The 25,103-nt window shown below is 34.8% G+C and overlaps 1 protein-coding gene across 3 annotated transcripts; it reads left to right on the top strand.

Moving 5' to 3' along the window:
* Positions 1–10,564: 10,564 nt before the first annotated feature.
* On the top strand, positions 10,565–18,416 carry LOC115974980 (cellulose synthase A catalytic subunit 1 [UDP-forming]). Of its 3 annotated transcripts, none has more exons than XR_004088036.1 (15): positions 10,565–10,858; positions 11,704–11,899; positions 11,976–12,157; positions 12,491–12,611; positions 12,707–12,893; positions 13,381–13,647; positions 13,735–14,080; positions 14,593–14,730; positions 14,816–14,941; positions 15,587–15,799; positions 15,900–16,164; positions 16,275–16,471; positions 16,565–16,915; positions 17,070–17,735; positions 18,177–18,416. XR_004088036.1 is itself a non-coding variant. In XM_031095583.1 (14 exons), the coding sequence occupies exons 1-14, from the start codon at positions 10,778–10,780 to the stop codon at positions 17,655–17,657; spliced, it is 3,258 nt and encodes a 1,085-aa protein (XP_030951443.1). In that variant the 5' UTR covers positions 10,565–10,777; the 3' UTR covers positions 17,658–18,028. The 3 variants fall into 3 exon arrangements, 1 of the variants encoding a protein (XP_030951443.1); XR_004088037.1 differs by having other exon boundaries at positions 18,153–18,416; XM_031095583.1 differs by lacking the exon at positions 18,177–18,416 and having other exon boundaries at positions 17,070–18,028.
* Positions 18,417–25,103: the final 6,687 nt, after the last annotated feature.

The following is a 25,103-nucleotide window of genomic DNA, read 5'->3' as shown; positions in this document are numbered from 1 at the left end:
CTCTTATCCAAATCTCATTTTTTTAGGATTTTCCCCATACATTTTTTGCTTATTTTTTAAGTCGATTGGACTTAATTTTCAAGCAAACCTAGCTTATTTTCTAAGCAACTAACACCTTTATAAATAGGGGAGGCCTCCCAACATTCAGGACCCCTTTTCTGACCCCTCTCTCCTTTTACATTAAAGAAATTCTAGAAGTTTTGCTTTAGGAATTTCTTTTCTATTAAGTGGCTCTTATTCTAGATCTTTAAAAAAATTTCTCTTTGATTTCTAAAGAACACTCTCCGTGTGGGACACGTTCATGCAAGTAAGTTTCTATCCTTTTTTTTTTCACATGTTCATATAACTGATTCAATTCTTCATGCTCTTAACATGTCCTTCCTTTTGTTTGCCTTGATTCTTTTTTGGTTATGTGATGTATGTTTTAGCATATGTATTTATGTAATGAAGTAATGCATACCATTTAATATTAGGTCTGTTGCTTTATGTTAAACAAAAATTAGATTTGAAATATTTTTCCAAAATCTCATGTTTTTGTTAAACAAAAATCAAATCTGAAATATTTTTCCAAAATCTCATTGTTTTTGTTAAACAAAAATCAGATTTGAAATATTTTTCCAAAACCTCATTGTTTTCCTTAAACAAAAATCAAATCTAAAATATTTTTTCAAAATCTCATTGTTTTCCCTAAACAAAAATTAGATCTGAAATATTTTTCCAAAATCTCATTGTTTCCTTAAACAAAAATCGGATTTGGAATATTTTTCCAAAATCTAATTGTTTTTGTTAAACAAAAATCAGATCTGAAATATTTTTCCAAAATCTCATTGTTTTTATTAAACAAAAATCAAATTTGAAATATTTATCCAAAACCTCATTGTTTTCTTTAAACAAAAATCAGATCTGAAATATTTTTCCAAAATCTCATCATCTTTCTTAAACAAAAATCAAATCTAAAATATTTTTCTAAAACCTCATTGTCTTCCTTAAACAAAAATCAGATCTGAAATATTTTCCCAAAATCCCATTGTTTTCTTTAAACAAAAATCAGATTTGAATTTTATGTTAAAAAATTCGTTCTTTTCACTTTAAAAAAATCTTATCTGAAATTTCTTATAAAACCCATTATGTTTTTTAATTAAACAATCAGATTTGGATTTTCCTTTTGGAGATCCATTCTCTTATTTAATTAAGAAATCAGATTTGAGAATTTCTCAAAAAAATCCATTCTCTGTTATTTAAAAAAAAAAAAAATCAGATCTAAATTTTTATCACAAAATTCATTTTGCTAATTTGAAACTTATCATAAAAAAATTTTCTTTTCACAAATAAAATTCAGATGTAATTTCTCTACGCATAAATGCAATAGATCTAGTATTTTGCATATTAACCAATTTTAGATCTAGGAATATTGACACAATAGTTTGCATGTCATTTTTTATGGGGATTTAATAGTCATTTAAAGTCTAGAAGTCCAGACTTTGTCTGGGCAGGGTAGGTGCCCAACACCTTCTCATCCTGTAACCTAACCCCCGAACCTTAAAATTTTAGGTTGGTTGAACTAGTGCTTTATTTTATTTTTGGTAGATTGCATCTAGGACCAAAGTTTAGTATTTTTTTTACATAAATTGTATCTAAGATCAAAGCCTTGTAAAGATATTCTACCAAATTGTATTTGTATAATCCATTAATGAAATTTAAGGTATTTTGGACATGTGAACTGTGTGCAGTATTTTTTCTTTTTCTTTTTTTATAAAAAATAAGTGGTGACTCCACACATAATCTTGAAAAGGGAAGGTGCCAATGCCTAACCCCTTTTTTAGAGTACCTAGTTTTCCGATCTCTCACAGTGGCGACTTCGCTGGGGATGTCATGCGGCTAAGCTTCACATTAGACTTTAAATGACCAATTGAATACCCTTGTTTTTGTATGATGTTTTTGTTCATCTGGTTGCTTATGTTTGTGTATTGTTTGTATAATATCTTATTTGAAAATGCCATGTTGGTTGTTAAAAGCTTTCCCTAACTGTCATAGTGTGTGCCATCAAAACAACAAATATGCATGTACCCATCTCAACATATGGTGGTAGTAACCATGGATCACCAGTCTTCTTAGATTCAGTTACCCAGTGGTGAATTCACTAACTCATAGCCCAAAGTCACTGGATCATTTCTTGTTGACTAAAAGGATAGACCATGCCGTTCGGACCAGCGTAATGTTCATTACATTACAAGTTGGGAGGTGTAATGTCCTAGCTATGGGAAACAATAAAACAACAAACTCACCCTACAATGTAATGACATAGAACCTGTCCTTAGGCCGGTCCATGTTAAAATTGCATTGCATATTGTGTGTGTTTGACCATTGTTTGAGCCATGGTGAGCCCAAGTTCAATACTTGGGCCTATCATAATTGTTTGAATGTTATGTGTTGTGTGAACATGATTTTATTTTTTGGAGAAATATGACGTGCATTGAGGTAGAGAATTTGGTTAAGATCAGAGGGAAGACTCCAAAGAGAATCCAAGAATGATAGCCAAGCCAACAGTTCCAGTTCCAAGCCTATCACAATACTGAAGCCCTTGAGTATAGAAGGCATCCTGCAGTTACAACACCTTAACTCTGTGTTCGATTTGCAAGACAACCTAAGCCACAAGAAATCCAAAGACTTTGTCACCATGGTAGAGGGAGAGAAACACCAAAACACTGAAGAGCCAATGAGCACTCAAAAGTTACTAAACATTATGGTGGCAAGCCAAATTCAATTAAGGGAAGACATGAACCTTATGGTGCAACAGTTTCAAAACCTAAAGGGTAGCCAAGAGAAAAACAAGACTGATCAGACTTCCCTTATCTTGGAGAGTGAGAAGAAGATTAATGAGAAGATAAGTAAGATGGAGAAAATGATCAAAAGGGTACACAAGATGGAAGACCTCATGGATTATTAGTTGCTCTCTCTTTTCCTAGACATAAGATTGCCATTAAAGGTAAAGATGCTGGTCTTGGACAAGTTCGACAGTACCGGCTGCCCTAAATCCCACCTAAAGATGTACATGAGGGCTATGCAGCCTACGAGAGCTACTAAAGAAATTTTGGCATAAATGTTCCAAACACCTTGACTGGAGCCGCTCTCAGGTGGTCCCTCAACATGGAAGGCAATAGAGCTAAAAACTAGGAAGACATTTGTAGGGAGTTCCATTACCAGTACAAGTACAATATAAAGGTGGACGTTTCAAGGAGAGACTAAGAGACCACTAAACAAGAGCCGAAGGAGTCCTTTTCCGCCTTCATAACTAAATGGAGAGTCAAAGCAGCCCAGATGATCACAAGACCTAGTGAAGAAGAGCAAATCCAAATGGTGGTGAAGAATTTATTACCCATATTCCATAAGCATCTTTTTTACCAAGGCTTTGAAATTAGGAAAGTACTAGGCAAAAAGATGATTGTGGAATATGGGTAACAAATTCTTCACCATCATTTGGATTTGCTCTTCTTCACTAGGTCTTGTGATCATCTAGGCTGCCTTGGCTCTCCATTTGGTTATGAAGGCGGAAAAGGACTCCTTCGGCTCTTGTTTAGTGGTCTCCAAATCTCTCCTTGTCATGTCCACCTCTATATTGTACTTGTACCAGTTATGGAACTCCCTATAAATGTCTTCCTAATTTTTAGCTCTATTTTCTTCCATGTTGAGGAACCACTTAAGAGCGGCTCCAGTCAAGATATTTTGGAACATTTGTGCCAACATTTCTTAGTAGCTCCCAGAGGCCACATAGCCTTCATATACATCTTTAGGTGGGATTTGGGGCAGTCGGTGTCGTCGAACTTGTCCAAGACCAGCATCTTGACCTTTAAGGGCAACCTTACGTCTGGGAAAAGAGAGAGTGACTGATAATCCATGAGGTCTTCCATCTTGCGTGCCCTTTTGATCATCACCTCCATCTTACTTATCTTCTCATTAATCTTCTTCTCACTCTCCGAGATAAGGGAAGTCTGATCGATCTTGTTTTCCTCTTGGCTACCCTTCAGGTTTTGAAACTACTGTACCATAAAGTTCATGTCTTCCTTCAACTGAATTTGGCTTGCCACCATAGTGTTTAGTAACTCTTGAGTGCTTGTTCGCTCTTCAGTGTTTTGGTGCTCCTCTCCCTTTGCCATGGTGACAGAGTCTTCAGATTTCTTGTGGTTTGGGCTATCTTGCAAGTTGAACACGGGGTTGAGGTGTTGTAATTGCGGGGTGCCTTCTATACTCAAGGGCTTTAGTACTGTGATAGGCTTGGAATTGGAACTCCTAGCTTGGCTATCGTTCTTGGATTCTCTTTGGAGTCTTCCCTCTGATCTTGACCAAATTCTTTGCCTCAATACATGTCATATTTCTCCAAAAAACAAAATCATGTTCACACAACACACAACATTCAAATAATTATGATGGGCCCAAGTATTGAACTTGGGCTCACCATGGCCCCAACAATGGTCAAACACACACCATATGCAATGCAATTTTAACATGGACAGGCCTAAGGAGAGGTTGTAAGTTATTACATTGTAGGGTGAGTTTGTTGTTTTATTGTTTCCCATAACTAGGGCATTACACCTCCCAACTTGTAATGTAATGAATATTACGCTGGTTCGAACGACATGGTTTATCCTTTTAGTCAACAAGAAATGTTCCAGTGACTTTGGGCTATGAGTTGGTGAGTTCACCACTGGGTACCTGAATCTAATGAAGACCGGTGATCCATGGTTACTATCACCATATGTTGAGATGGGTACATGCATATTTGTTGTTTGATGGCACACACTATGACAGTTAGGGAAAGATTTTAACAACCAACATGGCATTTTCAAATAAGATATTATACAAACAATACACAGAAATAACCAACCAGACAAACAAAAACATCATACAAAAACAAGGGTATTTAATTGGTCATTTAAAGTCTAATGTGAAGCTTAGCTCTTGACATCCCCAATGGAGTCACCACTGTGAGAGACCGAAAAATTAAGGTGCTCTCAGAAAAGGGTGTAGGCATCGGCACCTTCCATTTTTTAGGATTCCATGTAGTCGCCACTTATTTTATAAGTAAAATAAGAAAACTTTACAATTTACAAAATATCTTGAATAGTATGCATCTTTATTGATTGGAAACAATTTACATCTTGGTAGAAAGAACTTTACATTACTTTGATTCCTAGGTACAATCTAATAAAAAGAAAAATACAAAACTTTGTTTCCTAGTTATAAAATAAGACACTAAATCTACCAACCAAAAATCCTAAGGTTTGGGGCTAGCTAATAGGATGAGAAGGTGTTAGGCACCCACCCTGCTCAGACAGAGTCTGATCTTCTAGACTTTAAATAATATTTTAAATATCCATAAAAAATGACATGCAAACTATTGTGTCAATATTCCTAGATCTAAAATTGGTTAATATGCAAAATACTAGATCTGTTGCATTTATGCAAATAGAAATTACATTTGAATTTTATTTGTGAAAAGAAAGATTTTTTATGAGAAGTTTCAAATTAGCAAAATGAAGTTTGTGATAAAAATTTAGATCTAATTTTTTAAAAATAATAGGGAATGGATTTTTTTTGAAAAGTTCCCAAATTTGATTTCTCAATTAAATAATAGAATGGATCTCCAAAAGGAAAATCCAAATCTGATTATTTAATAAAAAAACATAATGGGTTTTAAAAGAAATTTTACATATGATTTTTTTTAAGTGAAAAGAATGAATTTTTTAAGAATGAATTTTTTAAGATAAAATTCAGATCTGATTTTTTTTTTTGAAAAGAAAACAATGGGATTTTGGAAAAATATATTAGATTTGATTTTTGTTTATGGAAGACAATGAGGTTTTGGAAAAATATTTTAGATCTGATTTTTGTTTAAGGAAAACATTGAGGTTTTGGAAAAATATTTCAGATCTGATTTTTGTTTAAGGAAAACATTGAGGTTTTGGAAAAATATTTCAGATCTGATTTTTGTTTAAGGAAAACATGAGATTTTGGAAAAAAAATTTAGATTTGATTTTTGTTTAAAAAAACAATGAGGCTTTGGAAAAATATTTTAGATTTGATTTTTGTTTAACAGAAACAATGAGATTTTGGAAAAATATTTTAGATCTAATTTTTGTTTAACATAAAGCAACAGACCTAATATTTAATGGTATGCTTTATATCATTACATTATACATATGCTAAAACATATGTCACATAACCAAAAAAGAATCAAGGCAAACAAAAGGAAGGACGTGTTAAGAGCATGAAGAATTGAATTAGTTGCATAAACATGTGAAAAAAAAAAAGAGATAGAAACTTACCTGTATGAACGTGTTCCACAAGGAGAGAGTTCTTCAGAATTCAAAGAGAAATTTTTTTAAAGATCTAGAATAAGAGCCACTTAATTAAAAAGAAATTCCTAAAGCAAAGTTTCCAGAATTTCTTCAACGTAAGAGGAGTGAGTGGTAGGAAAAGGGGGTCCTGAATGTTGGGAGGCCTCCCCTATTTATAGAGGTGTTAGTTGCTTAGAAAATAAGGTAGGTTTGCTTAAAAATTAAGTCCAATCTGCATAAAAAATAAGCAAAAAACGTATGGGAAAATCCTAAAAAAAGGAGATTTGGATAAGAGTAAGCTGATTTTTCAAATCATAACAAGTTTCAGTATTTTGATAATATCTTTTTACTCAAAATTCAAATTAAGCTGAAATTTTGATAATTGAAGGAAAATTCGATTCTCTACAACTTTGCCAGAAATAGCCTAGTTATACTATGCCAAAAGTTCATTGGCATGTGAATATGAAATTTGCTACTTGATTAGCACGTTTTTGAAGTGTTTTCCAAGTCTAAAACTGTATTTGGACGAATTTTAGAGTTATTTTCATGATAAATCTTATCCCAAATTGATAATTAGGATTTTTAAAATAATTATTTTGAATGTAATTATTCCAAAAGCCTAATTATCTACAGTCTTTAAATATTATCAACTTATTTATTTTAATCTTAGGCAACAAATCTCACTTCAAGAAAAATACTTAACAAATCACAAAAATTTATTTAATTAATTTTAATTCTTAACCAATCAAAATTAATTTCAATTAATCACATGTGATCAATTCTACCCAAATGAATACATGCAGACCGTGAAAATTGGATCTTGTGATATTTTTCAATTTAACGGTCCGATTTGGGATCTAGGCATATTGTCACGACTGTTAGAATCTCAAGGTTATTTTTATGACAATGTGATGAATGATTTAATTCACGAAATGCAACTATGATTTTTGGGTACTTGAAATGGTCATTTTAGTCATCTTCCAAAATTAAATTAAGGGTGCAAAATCAAGTGTCTACACCAAGCCTAAACAAAAATGGCAGTAAACTCCAATGACATTAGTTTGACGAAACAAAATTAACTTAATATTAAACATTTTGTAGGCTAACCTGCCCTTTGGTTTAAGGTTCATTATGAATTTTTAAAATTTTTTTTTTTAAAAATGTTTCCTACGTCTTTGCTAAAACATATTTCAAGAACCTCTTTGAAAAAAAAAAAAAAAAACAAAACTTTAGCGACTTAATTGCAACTTTCCAAATAATGCTTTGAAATTGTAAACTAAATACACAATGTTCCTTATTCTCTCGGCTGGGGCATATTTTCAAGGATGCTAGTTGCTTACTTAATGGTCTCAGAAGGGTGGAGCTCAAATGTGTAAAAAGAAGTGCTAATTTAGTGGCTCACTCGCTTGCTAGGTATGTTAGAGAAGTGTCGGATGAAGTTATTTGGTTAGAGGACTCTCCTCCTTCAGCTATGGAGGCTTTGTATTCGAATTCTATTTCTATCCAATGAATGAAAGTTTGAATTCTGTTTCACAAAGAAAAAAAAAACACTGAAATTACGAGGAGTATCAATTGCAACTTGACAACTAATTTTGGTGTGTCAGTGCAGATATGACTAGTGCTTTTTCTTAGATTGGTATAATTGGTATCGTAGCCGACCTGAAAATTCTATGCGGTCTTGGAGACATTTCCTTATGACATGGGTCCTAAAGATGATGTTAAGAATTTAAGTGGGAAAATTATGATACCCAGAAGAAAAAAAAGTGGGCGTCCACTTGGTGCATTCACACCATGGAAGATATAATTTTTATCTATATAATTTGGACATTAACTTATATAAAATGTAGTGCACCATATTATATAAGGAGAAAAAATGAGGAGAAATGAAAGGCGAGGACATCAATTTGTGCAACCACACCATGTAGGACACAACTTTTAATATAAGTATATGATATGATATAACTAAGAAATTAACTTATATAATATAAATTTGATTGTGAATGTTATGACTGCAATAAATAGATGACTGATTATTATATAGTTTTATTATTTTTATATAGTATGCAGAAGATTTTATAGTTTCACTTGGAAGGATGATTTTGCATAAAAATAGGTTTTTTATTTTTATTTATATACAAATTATGTGAATATCTGTACTTTAAGTTAATAAGTTACGTTTTTTTTTTTAAAAAAAATACAATTTTAATGAAAATATATTTAAAATTTAGGATATAATTTGAAATCGTCGTGAATCATATTAGAATTATATGATTTATCCAAGTTTATACAAGATAGAAATTTTACTCTAACTTAATCTAAGTGTATATGTGTGTGAAGTTCTCTCATAGAGACTTGAATCCCGATCTTGCCCCCCACACCCCACAAGCACTTATACTTGTGGAGTGATCATCGCACCAAAAGTATGCGGTGGTAAGACCTAACTCTTTACCACAATTATGACTTGTAAGACCTAACTTTTATTATATGGTATATTATTTGACTTAAAAAATGAGTTAGATAAACTCATAAAAGTACAACTGTAATTTAAAAAAATAAAGTTTTAAAAAGTTGTATACAAACCATAATAGTGAACAAGCTAAAAATTATAATTTATTTAATAGGATTAGTAGTCATAGGTTGGTTTAATAAAAAGATAAAAACATTATACATTGGTGATAGAGTAAAGCTTAACACGGACTAATGCTACACACACAATATTTTGATCTTTTTCATTGGTTAAGGTAGTAAATTGATATTATTAGTTTTCATGTTGGTCCACAACTAATGCTACTTTTTGTCACTTAGCTAAGGTAGAATTTAAATTCAAGGGGTTGACTTAGTAGCTCCTAAGTCTCATGATATCTATAAGATCATGGATTTGAAACTTTTTGTCCGCATCTTGGGGCCACACTCACAGGGTTCCTCTATATAATAACCTAGTGAGTGAGATGGTAAGATCGCATTCACTTGGGAAAATAGTCAGATTAAGGTTGTGTTTGTTTTGGCTTCAAATTACTTCCGGAAATGCTTTTCCGTAAATGCGGGTGTTTGGTTGTGCATGGAAAATAAATTTTCCAGAAAATATTTTCAGTTGACCGTAAAATTAAGGCATTTGACCCGAAAAATGAATGCAGATTCTGTTTTACCTTCAAACCATTTCCGCGCTCACAAACGCGCAGAGAGAGAGAGAGAGAGAGAAGAGAGTAGAGAGAGTTCGCTACCCCAGATCGCGCCCCACCCCAGATGCGCCGGCGAGATCACGCCGCCAAGATCGTCTAGCTGAGATCATCGGCGCCGTCGTTCTCGTTGCTCATCGGCGCTGTCGTTACTGATCTCGTTCTCGTTGCTCATCGGCGCCGTTGTTACCGATCTCGTTCTCGTTCTCGACCCAAAGCTCATCGGCGCCGCCGATCTCGTCATCGTCTCTCTTTCCCTGAAGTTTTCGATCACTCTCTCTTCCTCCCTCTCTCAGTTTGACCAAATTTGTATGAAGTTCAATGAATTGTTTTGAGTAGATTTCTGTTTCTTTAAAGTGTTTATATTGAAATTTTTGTAATAAAATTTGTTTGTGATTTTGATTTTTTACTCTCTCTTTGATCTCTGATTTTGTTGTTGTTGTGGTGGTGGTGTGGGTGGTGGTGTTTTGGTGGTTTTCCTGTTGTGTGGTGGTGGGTTTTGTGTGGGTGGTGGTGAAAAATAGCATTTTCAGAATATTAGCAAACACATGAAAATATTTTCTAGAAAAATTTTCATAATACAACCAAACACTTGAAAATATTTTCATTTCCCGAAAATAGCATTTCCGGAAAATATTTTACACAAACCAAACACAGCCTAACTAAAATGGAAATTGAGGGGTCGTTTGGTACATGTATTTAAACATATGTTTTCAGTTTTTAAACAACATAACATGTATTTTCATATACTTATTCACTTACACGTATATAAAAAAAAAAATATAAACAACGTTACTAGAAAACGTTACAAAAGGACCTGAATATCTTATATTTTGGTTAAAAGAAAAGTAAAAAAGGAAATATTTTTAAAATAAAGCCGGATTGGGAAGGAGCCGTTGCTGACTAACTTGGTCAGCAATGGGCGCGGAGCCGCGATGGGTTAGGTATACATGCAACAGGTCCAGCCGGTGGATCATTATTATTATTATTTAAATAAAAAAATCGAACAGAGGGAGAAAAAGACAATAAAGAGACAGCTTAGATAAATGCGTGGAGAGCTGGAAGTGAAGAGACTGTAGAGCAAACAAATAAAGGCCGAGACTTAGAGAAAGTGAAGAGAGAGAAAGAGAAATGTCGTCTTGAATGGGCGAAGAATTCACAGCCTTTGCCTCTCTCTCAAACCCACTACGCTACGGATCTGTCTGTATGTTCTGATTTTTGAAAACAAAAAAAAAAAAAAAATAGCATTTTGAGGAAACAAACAACATGGAAGCTAATGCGGGATTGGTGGCTGGGTCACACAAGAGGAACGAGCTGGTCCGGATTCGCCACGATTCCGATAGTGGGGTCAGTGATTTTTCTACTTACCCATTTCCGATTTTCACTCCCATATTAGTCTAATCCATTTACTGCACTGTGGTTGTGTGTGTGTGGATGTAAGCTCGAAGTTGATGTTTTTTCTCTAATGGGTAGTGGCATTTTTGGTTAGTTTTGGGGATTTGTCATGTGGGTTTCTAAATTTGAACGCTGTTTTGATTTCTGTTAGATAAGACTAAATTTGATGTTTTGATAGCTGAATTTATTTGGGTGAAAATTTAATTAATTGCTGATTTTGATAAACAGTAAGACTTATTATGGGCTGGCTGGTTTCAAAATATTGACAGTACTTTAATTTGATTTGTAATTGTTCAAGCTGATATCTTGATAGTTCAGATTCAGTGGAATTTAACTCCATTTTTGCTAATCTTAGATGAGATCACCCATTACTCACTAGACTCTTGTCTTTATTTTGTTAGACTTCCACTCACTTATTAACTCACCGATTCACTCTTTCAGCTACATACCCAAGATCTACTCTAGCTGTGTTGATCTGGGAGGAGGATATACTTATGTGGTTTACATGAATTTTGTTCTGTGAAACATGAATGTGATTATTCAGTCGTAATAATTTCTTTTTCGAAATAGTATTCTGAATTAAGCAATGAATACGGAATACCATTGTGAGTTGCTGTGGCAAATGGTGTGCCATTGCATTTTCATCATCAGAAACTATTATTGAAAATAGAGCTAGTTCATTAAATCATAAGTAGATTGTAAAGTTGCTATAGTTGCTTTGTGTTGTACATTACCCGCTTTTGGCTTATTTTTCTTTTCTGTAATTCTGATTCTCACATTGTTTTTGTACGATGCAGCCCAAGCCCTTAAAGAATTTGAATGGACAAATATGTCAGATCTGTGGGGATTCAGTTGGCCTTACAGCTACTGGCGATGTCTTTGTCGCTTGCAATGAATGTGCCTTCCCTGTTTGCCGGCCTTGTTATGAGTATGAGCGGAAAGATGGGAACCAGGCTTGTCCCCAGTGCAAGACTAGATATAAGAGGCACAAAGGTTAGCTTGCCGTGAGTCCATTGTTAATTTATGGTTGTAGGTTTTGGAATGAAAGTTGATTAGGTTTGTATTTCAGGGAGTCCTCGAGTGGATGGAGATGATGATGAGGATGATGTTGATGATCTAGATAATGAGTTCAATTACACCCAAGGAAATAGCAAGGCAAGACGCCAGTGGCAGGGGGAAGATGCTGAACACTCTTCTTCCTCAAGACATGAATCTCAACAACCGATTCCTCTCCTCACCAATGGGCAGCCGGTAGGCAATTCAAACAATCCCTGACTCTTTTTTACATTCACATCTCTGATGCTTAATTTCTGGATTTGCATCCTAAGGTTTCGGTGGTTAAATTCCATCTCTATTATTTTGAAAATTTATCTTAGAACTTCCGTAAAATAACATAATTGTAAAGGAGAAACATAGACGGAATCCTTGCATGTAAAAAATATACCGGATTAGTCACTTGCACTAATTGTTACAAGTTTGCAAATACAATTAAAACGTTCATGTCTAACATGCTTTTTGCAATTGATCATGCCAGTGATATAGTTTTGGAACCTTCTCTTTACTAAAATGTAAATATGTTTTCAGATGTCTGGTGAAATTCCATGTGTTACACCTGACAACCAATCTGTGCGAACCACATCAGGTCCATTGGGCCCCTCAGAAAAGAATGTTCATTCGCTTCCTTATATTGACCCAAGACAGCCAGGTAGACAAGTAACTTTAGTTTATTTATTTAGAAATCCTCAAACAAGCTTCTATATCACTTGTATGGACTTTATCAAATATCATTTGTTTCTACAGTTCCGGTGAGAATAGTGGACCCATCAAAGGACTTGAATTCTTATGGCCTTGGAAATGTTGACTGGAAGGAAAGGGTTGAAGGTTGGAAACTCAAACAGGATAAAAACATGATGCAGATGACCAGTAGATACACTGAAGGGAAGGGAGACCTGGAAGGCACTGGTTCTAATGGAGAAGAACTACAAATGTTAGAATCCCCTTTTTTTAAAAGCTTTATTTCTCATGCTCTCTTGGCTGCTATGACTTCTTTATTTACTGTTAATATTTCCCTGATGCATGGTTTTGACTACAGAATACCGATTGATAATTTTTGACACCACATTGTATTAATGGCCTTTTCTTTTGGCTTGAGTAGTATCTGAATCAAGTTTCCTATATTTAATGCATGAAATTAATTTTAAGATCCTGTATTGGTCTTTGTCATCATATTTGATTATATCCTGTACCCCTCAAATTTTCCCTCCATCAATTACTTTATATTTACTAAATATATATAATATTATGCCATTATGTTTAATGCTCAGTTAGTCAGTGACATAATGTTGAAGCATGGATTTATGCATTTTGATTCTGCAGATTGACAATGGAATGGCTTCTTCTGCCAATGTAGTTGGTTAACATTATTTTGTGTGATTTTTTCTTTTTTGTTGAGCTGATAGTTTCATTTGTCACAGGGCTGATGATGCTCGGCAACCTTTGAGTCGCGTGGTGCCCATCGCTTCCTCTCACCTGACACCTTATCGTGTCGTCATCATATTGCGGCTTATTATTTTGGGCTTCTTCTTACAATACCGTGTTACTCACCCAGTGAATGATGCGTACCCGTTGTGGCTAACATCAATTATCTGTGAGATATGGTTTGCTCTATCCTGGCTTCTGGATCAGTTCCCAAAATGGTTTCCAATTAACCGTGAGACCTATCTTGACAGGCTTACATTGAGGTTAGTTAACTTCATTCTAGTTATGATGGTGTTTGAACACGAGGAAGTAGTCTGTTTTTGTTGTTAATCATTATTTATGTTGCACAGATATGATAGGGAAGGAGAACCATCACAGCTGGCTCCTGTAGATGTTTTTGTTAGTACCGTGGATCCCCTAAAAGAGCCTCCTCTTGTAACAGCAAACACCGTTTTGTCCATACTTGCTGTGGATTACCCCGTTGACAAGGTCTCTTGCTATGTATCAGATGATGGTTCAGCAATGTTGACCTTTGAATCCCTTTCTGAAACTGCGGAGTTTGCAAGGAAGTGGGTGCCCTTTTGCAAGAAGCACAACATTGAGCCTAGGGCCCCCGAGTTTTACTTTTGCCAAAAAATTGATTACTTGAAAGACAAAATACAACCTTCATTTGTGAAAGAACGCCGGGCGATGAAGGTGAGTGCATGCTGTGTTGGATCTATATCTTTCTATTTTTATGATAACTTGCTGGAAATAACTTCATTTTCCTTATCATATTACGGGGTGCATGGTTGATATGCAAACTTTATGATTACTGTGGTGTGGGGCTTTTGAAGCTGTCAATTTTTTTTTTTTTTTTTAAATGATAAAAATTGCTGATGAGATCAATGTGTGATTTGAAACATCTCTCAAGCTTAATGGTCTGTTTGGACTGAGGGGGGAAGGAGAGGAGTTGAGTAGAGTAGCCCACAACAGATATTAAGGCCTTTGAATACTGTATAAGGAAATTCTAGAGAAATTCTGGAGAATGTTTGCTACCCTGAAATTTTTGTCTTTCCTGAATAATAAGGAGAAAAAAAAATTGGGTCAGAAGAAAATGCCATTTTGGAGTTTTGCCTTGATGCCTTGTGTTAGAATGTAGATGGTTTAAATAAGAAGATTATACTAACTTCACTGTTTTTGACTTTACAAACCATTTTGTTTCACAGAGAGAATATGAAGAATTCAAGGTACGGATCAATGCCCTAGTGGCCAAAGCACAAAAGACACCAGAAGAAGGTTGGACCATGCAAGATGGCACTCCATGGCCTGGAAACAATCCTAGGGATCATCCAGGAATGATTCAGGTATCATAATTTTGTCAAGGTGATTTATTTTTGGACTTATCTATATTCTTGCTGTGATTTAATTTTCTATTGACTGGAAGAACAGGTGTTCTTAGGCCACAGTGGCGGGCTTGATACTGATGGGAATGAGCTACCACGACTTGTTTATGTTTCTCGTGAAAAGCGACCTGGCTTCCAGCATCACAAGAAGGCCGGAGCAATGAATGCATTGGTATGTCTACTGCAGGCCTTAAATGTAGTGATTTAATGGTTACAGTACACATTTTGATTAGTAAATTATACAGGCACCCTAATAGGTTTAGAACTCACGACCTCGCCCTCCGCTCATTCGTATGGGAGGAAGTACAAATTTGATGGTTAGTCATCTACAACCATCAAATTATTCCTTTGTAGGTGGTGCCGTCTTGTGATTTGTAACTCTTATGACCACACTAGATTTCGATTATCATAACTTAGAAAAAAAATTAATTATCATATAATTTTTAATTTTAGCTGTTTATGGACTGCCTTAGACATTTACATAAACTGTCCATTGGTTGGATGTTGCAAATAGATTGCATACATATGGACGCTAAATAAGCCCATAAGAAATTTTATTTAAGTATGAGCCTCATTATTCCATTGACAATTTCAACTTGGCTCATATGCTATGTAGTAGATGCTGATGTTAACCAAAATGGAGAACAAACTAAATGAAAAAGATTTCTCTTACATCTTTAGTAAATAGACATCCCACCACTCTGTACCATAGTTTGCCAGTGATGTGATTGGTTGCCTGATGGATATGGAGGTTTGTTGTGATAGGAAGGATGTTTAATCCATGTTTTCTGACTTGGTTATATCTAATGTTTTTCAGATCCGAGTTTCTGCTGTCCTAACCAATGGTGCATATCTCCTGAACGTTGACTGTGATCACTACTTTAATAACAGCAAAGCTCTTAAAGAAGCCATGTGTTTCATGATGGATCCTGCTTATGGAAAGAAGACATGTTATGTACAGTTCCCACAGCGTTTTGATGGCATTGACTTGCATGATCGATATGCTAACCGCAATATTGTCTTCTTCGATGTAGGTTCCACTGGATGTTTGATCGCAAATTCTTTCTCCATAGTGTTTTACTGTGCTTGTGCTTGGTTAAGTATAATCTTGTATTCGTTGTATTTTGCAGATCAACTTGAAAGGGCTGGATGGCATCCAGGGTCCAGTCTATGTGGGAACTGGTTGCTGTTTCAACAGGCAAGCTCTATATGGGTATGATCCAGTTTTAACCGAGGAAGATTTGGAACCAAACATTATTGTCAAGAGCTGTTGTGGTTCTAGAAAGAAGGGAAAGAATGGCAATAAGAAATACATTGACAAGAAGAGGGCAGTAAAAAGAACTGAATCCACTATTCCCATTTTCAACATGGAAGACATTGAGGAGGGTGTTGAAGGTTGGTTTTCTTTTGAAGCTATTTTCCCTAATTTGACAAAAAATATTGTCAATCCAATAATCCTTGCTTTGTAATATTAACTCCACGACCACGTTCCCTTTGTTGTGCAGGGTATGATGATGAGAGATCGCTTCTTATGTCTCAGAAGAGCTTAGAGAAGCGTTTTGGTCAGTCTCCAGTTTTTATTGCAGCCACCTTCATGGAACAAGGAGGCATTCCACCTTCAACCAACCCTGCGACCCTTTTAAAGGAAGCAATCCATGTTATCAGCTGTGGATATGAAGACAAGACTGAATGGGGAAAAGAGGTAAGTCTATCAATTACAACCTAGCAGTCAGATACTGATTTGATGTTGTTGTGCTTATGCATTATTTAATTAGGCCTTTTGTTTTACTGTCAGATTGGATGGATCTATGGTTCTGTCACAGAAGATATTTTAACTGGGTTTAAGATGCATGCTCGTGGTTGGATCTCAATCTATTGCATGCCTCCCCGCCCAGCATTTAAGGGGTCTGCTCCAATCAATCTTTCTGATCGGTTGAACCAGGTTCTTCGATGGGCCTTGGGATCAATTGAGATTTTGCTGAGTAGGCATTGCCCCTTGTGGTATGGCTACAATGGGAGACTGAAGCCTTTGGAGAGACTGGCATACATAAATACTATTGTGTATCCCCTTACCTCAATCCCACTTATTGCGTACTGTATGCTTCCTGCGTTTTGCCTTCTCACTAACAAATTCATCATTCCTGAGGTAAATGATTGTTCGGCCTAATAACAAATTAATGAGATGAATCTTTCAAAGCATCACATTTGTTTATTTCTGGTATATCTGCATCCACTGACTTGGCCGGGAGATAATTTGGGAAGTTAAAATTTTGTTTGTTTCTGTTGCCTATTTTATGCAGATAAGTAATTTTGCTAGCATGTGGTTTATTCTCCTCTTTGTCTCCATTGCTGCTACTGGAATTCTTGAGCTTAGGTGGAGTGGGGTCAGTATAGAGGACTGGTGGAGGAATGAACAATTCTGGGTCATTGGCGGTACATCAGCTCATCTCTTTGCAGTCTTCCAAGGGCTCTTGAAGGTGCTTGCTGGGATTGACACTAACTTCACTGTCACTTCAAAGGCATCTGATGAAGACGGGGACTTTGCGGAGCTTTATGTGTTCAAATGGACATCACTTCTCATCCCTCCAACCACAGTCCTTATTATCAACTTGGTAGGTATTGTTGCTGGTGTTTCATATGCCATAAACAGTGGATACCAGTCTTGGGGTCCCCTCTTCGGCAAGCTGTTCTTTGCCATATGGGTCATTGCCCATCTGTATCCATTCTTGAAGGGTTTGTTGGGCAGGCAGAATCGTACCCCAACAATTGTCATTGTCTGGTCTATACTTCTTGCTTCCATATTCTCCTTATTATGGGTGCGGATCGACCCCTTCATCTCCAGCTCAGCAAGGGCTGCCGCGAATGGTCAATGTGGCATTAACTGTTAGTTCATTTCAGGACCATTTTCTTGTGGTATATGCCATCTCTCTTATTGAAGCTCGCTGTGTATATAACAAGAAATTCAGGTATCAAAATCTTCAACATATTCCCCTCACGATAAAAGAAAAAAATTGTTGTCAAAGTTATGTTCTGTAAGGGAGTTTGATAGAGCAAAACCTGAGAGAAAACCCTTTTGTATGTTGTCTGATGTTGTCGTTATTGTGTAGTATTGTGATGAATTCTGTCAGGAGCATATAGAAACTATTTATGCAAAGTGCTTACAGTACTTCAAAAGAAACAAGTTTGTTATTCTTTGGTGTCTTAGATATTATTATTTGGTATGATGTGGAATAAAAATTAAGTTATGAATTATTCATCATATATCAGAGTAAAGAGATTGGCTTGAAGGGATTATTTTACAGCATCTTTCTATTTTGTCATTGTATGCAATTCGAATTTTACCTGGCTGTATTAGCACTGAATTTTAATGCTGCTTAATTTAGGCTTTTGCTGTTTACTTGGAGCAGGCTCTTAATATGTTGACATGAATATCAAGGCTGAACTACCATTTGTATTGATACTGAAGCATAGTTTTAGAGATTGGTCACCAGGAATTGGGAATTTCGTAGGACAAAATTAAGATACAGTTCCTTAGGTGTATGTTCATTAGAATTCTCAATTATATTGAAACACATGGTTGTAATAATCAATAAGCACGATGTTATAGTTTTCAAGGATAATTCAATATAATGAATTATATGCTTAAATTTGATGAACTGCATCTACGGATTTGTATCTAAATTTTACTCAATAATTTACCCTATTGAGAGCCCTTTTATATTTAGACCAAATACAGTTAGCACTAAAAATCCTATGCATGCATAAGTGTATAATGTATGAGATAATTCTTCCTCGGATGTATTGACAACATATAGGGGTGACAATTTTTTATCCATATCCATTAACCCGTCCATTACCCACCTTATTTGGATAAGTCTTAACCCAACAAATTTGAATATTTGGGTTAAATGGGTAAAGAGCCATTTGGTTATTTAATTAGATGGGTCTAAATAGATAAACCCACTAATAATCATTAAACTCATCTAAAATTTAAATTTAAATAAACCCATAAAAACCCACTAAACTCTTCTAAAATCTAAGACTTAAACAAACAATATATCCTTCTTTGACCCAAGACATTTGGCCCTTGGTCAAATAAAAAATAAAAAAAATTTCCTACATTTTCACATCAATCAAACATACACGTAACAAACACAAAACCAAAAATAGCGCAGACGGTTTCGTCGGGAAGGATCGAAAGGTCTCCGAGAGCGTTAGTATCGTCCACGGTATCGTCGAGTTTCTTCACGATCTTGATATCTCGGAGATCGATGATATTGGGTTTCGCTGGATCGACTACGGATAGAACGGAATCAACGGCGAGCAGAGCGAGGAGACTGGAGTACTGACTAACGACCTTGCTGTTGAGAGAAGTGGAAGTGGACTTGATGAGAGACTCGCGATTGGAGAGCTCGACGGGGACGGCCATGGCGATGAGGACATTGACGGCTTTGAGAGCGGCCTTATGTAGAGAATCGAAAATAACAGAGAGAGGCACTGACGGAGGAAAGCGCCGGCGATGACGACGACGGTGGTGGTGTCGTCACCGACGGCAGAGTCTTGGGACTTGGAGAGATCGGCGGCGGTGGAATCACTATCTTTCTTTGTTTGATGGAATTTCTCTTGTCCTATTAGATTTCTTTTTCTTAGTGTTTCACTGCTCACTAATGAAACACTCACTAATTAAATGGGTTAAATGGGTAGGTTACTAATTAAATGGGTTGAGCAAATAATGGATAATTAATTTATATATAAATGGGTCATAAATGGATAAATTGGTAATTACACACTCAACCCATTTATGACCCAACCCGCCCATTTGCCACTCCTAACTACTTGATAATGTATGCAATATCCTCTGTCCTCACCAACAGGTAGATTCTTGGAATATTCCCAGATGTTGATACTTGTTGCTATTGCAGTAAACACTGCTTCAAGAAACTGAAAGCCCACATGTAGAAGATGCAGGATTTTAGAAATTTCCTATACCTTAATTATTAAATTTAAAAATACTGAAGATTCTTGCACATCAAAACGCAATGTGTTGGCTTTTCTAGGAAGAATGAGCTTGGGGAAGTTTTATTAAAACTAAATTTTTTAGAAATGGGGGTCATTTTAGTTAGAGCAGCGATTGTTGCATATTGTATGCACACAGGTGTGCAAACAAACAACTAAAAATGTGAGTTAAAGACACAATTTTAAACTTATGGACGCTACGCATAGATGTGCAACAAGAATTATCGTTTTAATTATTTAGTCATTGAAAAGCAAATATATCCTTTTGCCTTTTGAGAGTCATTTAGAGCCATGTGCAACTCATATGATTAACTTAAAACACTTAATTGACATATTTATTATAACTGTGTTGCTGATTACAAGATTTCAAAGTTTGGGATGTAGTATAAGTATCACATAGTTTAGGTTGGTTTTCTGCAGTTCACTCTAATATTTCTATGTAAAACTTTCATTTTCCCCTTGTCATTCATTTTTGTAATTACACTTATAGATAATTCCAAAATTTTAACAAGTGAATTTCTAAAATTAAGAAAAAAATTATTGGAAAAAAAATCATATTGGCCAAAAATGTTAGAACTTAAACATTTTTTTTTTTTGGTTGCCAAGAGCCTTGCTCAGTGGTATTACCCAATATTCCTATAGAAGAGAATTTGGGTTCAAATCTCCTTTCATCTAACTATCAAATTATAAATGAATAATAAAAAAACGCTCCTCCATTTTATGTGAGCCAAAAAAAAAACCTAAGACAATCCTACAAAATATTAATACCATATCTTGAAAATAAAAATGTGTATAAAAGAAAATAATCATATTGCAATAAAAAAAAAAAATCATATATTTAATACACATGTGGATATAAAAATTTATACAAAAAATTTACTCATGCACTCTTATGTTTTAACAAATCAATTTTCACTTTTCAAATTTTTAAGTAATTTATTCTTGGATAAATTACACCAATCTCAATGCCCCAAAATATTGTCATTGTTAGGAATTTTCATTCTTGAGGATTGTGTGAATACAAAAAATAAAGTAAGGCCCTCTCACACCATCATTTCTCTAACGAAATATTTAGTTTTTAAAAGATTCACATCAATCAATAATTCGACTTGACCAAACTCATTATTAATAATAATTCAAAAAAAATATTTTGGATTATGAGCCTTAATTTCATTTGTTAATTCAAATTATTTTGGTATTTTAAGATTTAGTTCAAATAAAGTTGGAAATGTTGTCCAAATGTATAAATTATAATAATTTATTTAATAATAGATAACTATGAAATTGCCATATTTTTCTTAGGCTTAACAAAATAATTTCAATCCACAACTCTACTCAATCCCAATAAGTTGAGTTTGATTGATTTTTGAGAACTACTATGAGTTAGATTTGTGTTTTTCTAGCACAAATAAATCAAATTTGATTGAAAACCTAACCCAACGATCAACATCAATTCTTCTAAGACGCATGTGATGAGCGGTGAGTTGCTGACCATGCTTGTGGATACAACTTACCCATTGGAGAGGGCATAACCAAATAAAATTTGAGTCACTTGAAGAGGTGGCTTAGTGGGAGGAAGCCCTTGTGACCCATCACACTTATGAGTTGTAAGTCCAATTAGTACCTAGGCTGACCCATGCCATAATACAATAACAAGGATTTGAGCGGTGGTAGAAGTAGGGACTACCCTTGTGAGGCCTTTTTTTTTTAGTTATATAAAAGAAAAAGAAAAAAACCAATGAAATTTCAATTGAAAGGGCACAAAAATGAGGCAATCTTGCTAATATAATGCATTAAATTTCAATCTTACATTATCCCATGCCATAATGCAAGATTTATGGGGCTTGATGCTAAAATTTTTAGCATATTTGGAGTTCAGCAAGCCGAATATTGATGCTCTTAATAGTTGGAATTCTAGATAGAGTAGTTTTTTTTATCTCTCTCTCTCAATTTTTATTTTTTTATTTTATAGAATACTTACTTATTTTTCTCTCAAAATAAAATTTATTATTAGATAAATAATGTTTTTTTTTAATATTATATATATATATATATATAATGATTAATGAGTTTATATTCAATTTGGATATGGTGTAAACCGACTTATTTACACCCTCCAATACCAGTGCGGCATGTTAGCTTTTACAAATTAATGATAAAGCCCTTGTACACATAATCACATCTCAATAAAATCCTATTTACATAAACTAAAATCTAAAAATAAAAAACTCACACTCAACTTGGACTAATAACCACCACAACGAAAAGTCGCCGAAAACGTTAACAAAGACATAGCTAGAACCACAAATTCTTGCTGCAATTACAATTCAAACACAACACAAAACCACACTACTAGTGTGATTCACAACCACCACACGTACCTCAATACCAACCAAAATTCCAAGCACCACCCACAGACAAAACCCACCATACTCACCTCAGATCCGAGCCAAAGAGCTTGCTACCTTTGAAGTCAACGTCGGAAATTTTCCTCCCACACACCACCAAACTACCTTTAGGCATTGATTTGGAAAAGGAGGGAGAGAGTGATGACTTGCGTCTAGGTCAACTCAATTGAAGAGAGAGAGAGAGAGAGAGAGAGAGAGAGAGAGATAGAGAGAGAGAGATAATTTGGGTTTGAGAGCTATTCAATTTCAGCCATGGAGATTTAGAGATAAATTTCTCTAAATGATTTGATTTAGATAGAGGATATGATTTCAGACCCTCACTTGAATTGCCCAATCCAAGTTCGAAACCCACCAACATCACCTCCATTGGCCTCCAATTCTAAGAACTCCGCCATAAGCACCACAACTTCTCTCACTCTACCAAACCCCATCCCTTCGCACCAATCCTATTTCTCTCCTTGTTTATTTGTGGTTTGCATGTGTATGTGTTGAATTTATGGTTTCGACAATGTCTTTGGTGGCATCTCTAGCGACTTTCCGATATGGTGGTTGTTAGCCAATGTTGAATCTGAGTTTTTTATTTTCAAATTTTAGTGTATTTAGGTATTATTTAGATGTGATTGTGTGTGTGTGAAGGCATATTCATTAACTTGTAAAATTTTGATGTGGCACACTGGTATTGGAGGGTGCAAATAAATGGGTTCACACCACATCTAGTTTGAATTTAAAATCTTTTATAATTGGTGATATAGTTCGTTGTGAATAATTTCCCTTTCAAATAGGTCCACCACTCACAACATTTTTATTGTATCCCTTGAGCCATGGGGGAATAAAACTCTACCCCAAGCCTGAACAAAAAGGGCAGTAAACTCTAATGACATTAGTTTGACAAAACAAAATTACCTTAATATTAAACATTTTGTAGACTAACCTGCCCTTTGGTTTAAGGTTCATCGTGAATTTTTTTTTTTTTAATGTTTCCTATGTCTTTGCTAAAACATATTTCAAGAACCTCTTAAAAAAAAAAAAACTTTATCGACTTAATTACAACTTTCCAAATAATGCTTTGAAATTGTAAACTAAATGCACAATGTTCCCTATTCTCTCAACTGTTGCATATTTTCTAGGATGCTAGCTAGGGTTGTCTAGCGGTTTACTGACCCACCCAAATTGACCAAGTTCGACCGACCTAAAGCCCAACAGGTCGACCCGAAACCCATGGTCGGTCGGATTTGGGTTTGTCTCCTTAAAAAACCGACAATTTGGGTTGGGTAGCGGGTTAAGGAATTAAAAACCCGTACCGATGGTTTCAGATTTAAAAAAAAAAAAAAAAAATTGGTTATTTCTAGAACACATGAAGACTGAAGAGAGAAGAGGACTGATTGGACTAAAGCACTGAGTTGTTTAGTGCTACATGCTAACTTTCAAATCAAAATCCCTGAGTTGCTAAGAGTGATGGGACTAAAAGGCTAAAAGCACTAAGCTTACACAGTTTCCATGCAAAAGAAAATCTTCATCAGAAGATTTAGAATGGCTACACCTCAAATCAAAATCAGATTTCCACTTCCCCATGCCCATGGCCGTTATAAATCCTCCTTACTCCTTACTCTGCTTAGCCTCAAGGTTTCAAGACTCTTAATCCTCATCTCTCTCTTATAAATCAGTCTTCTTTGAGTTCTCTTTGTTCTCTAGTCTCTTTAGTCTTAAGGGTTGATTTCAAAATCTCTCTTTTTTATTTTGAAAAAAACAAAGTCCTCTACATCAAAATCTTTCTTCACTCCACCGGATCAAACCCTAGTTGCTAGTTGCTGCTACTGCCACCTCACACCACACTTGGGTCCTGACACAGCTGCTTCACTTTGTTTCCACCATGGGTCTTCTCAACCTCTCAATCTCGGCTTCCTAGTCTCAAATTAGGTAAATTTTCTTCCTTTTCCATCCCTCTTTTTCTGTATTTTGTGTTTATGATATGGGTTTATCATTTTGTTCAAATGATTTTTTTTTTTTTGATAAGTAATAAGAATCATATGAAAAGCAACTTAAGGGATCTTGTTCAAATAATTTAAAACTTAAAGATTAGGGACCAAAACTGACCAAGAGATTGGATTCAAAGATGAAACCATAATTTTTTTGATTTGATTTGTTGGGTCAAAGACTTGATTTATCACTTTTTAAAGATGGAACCCCTAATTTGAGTATGTTTGTTTATGTTATCATTTTTAAAGATTTGAGTTATCACTTTTCTGAGTGTGCTTTGTGTTTATTTTTGTGTTTACTCTTTACAAACAAACATTATAGTTAGTTTGATTTATTATTTTAGTGTGCTCTGAGTGTGATTTGTATCTACCCTGTTCTATTCCTTGTTTTATTTTTTTTCTATGATCAATATACTTGTATCTTCATTGTAAAAAAAAGAAGAAGAAGATAAACCCCTATTTTAAAAAGATGAAATTCAAACACATTTTTATTTTCTTATTTGCCTGTTTTATTCCTTGTTTTGTTTTTGTTTTTGTTTTTTTTTTTTTCTATGATCAATATACTTGTATCTTCACTGTAAAAAAAAGAAAAAAGAAAAGAAGATGAACCCTATTTTAAAAAGATGAAATCCAAACACATTCTTATTTTCTTATCTGATTGTATTTTATTGCTCATTTGTTTGATTCATTTTGCTTTCCAAGCTTAAAAATTTGAAATCCTAATTTTATACAAGAGTTGAAAGTTGTTCAAATAGGCTATTTTTTTTGCTTCCTTTTCAAGGTCGAATCCCTAACAACTAAGAGTTCTATGAGGTATCATTTCTCTTTTGTTGTTTCTTTTTTAACTTCTTGTTATTGTTTGTTTGTTACTTTTGTCGTAGTTTTTATTGTTGCTTTGACCTGTTGTTGTTGTTGTGTCACTTGTGTGTCAGGG

This window comes from Quercus lobata, chromosome 2 (assembly GCF_001633185.2).
Source record: "Quercus lobata isolate SW786 chromosome 2, ValleyOak3.0 Primary Assembly, whole genome shotgun sequence".
Taxonomy (NCBI): domain Eukaryota; kingdom Viridiplantae; phylum Streptophyta; class Magnoliopsida; order Fagales; family Fagaceae; genus Quercus; species Quercus lobata.
The sequence above is the reverse complement of the archived record's forward strand: the minus strand, read 5'-3'. Positions and strand labels throughout refer to the sequence as shown.

Coding starts and splice junctions, on each gene's coding strand:
- LOC115974980 (XM_031095583.1), top strand. CDS start 10,778: ATGGAAGCTAATGCGGGATTGGTGGCTGGGTCACACAAGAGGAACGAG. Junction 14,731..14,815: donor ATCATCCAGGAATGATTCAG/GTATCATAATTT, acceptor CTGGAAGAACAG/GTGTTCTTAGGCCACAGTGG. Junction 15,800..15,899: donor GCAATATTGTCTTCTTCGAT/GTAGGTTCCACT, acceptor TGTATTTTGCAG/ATCAACTTGAAAGGGCTGGA.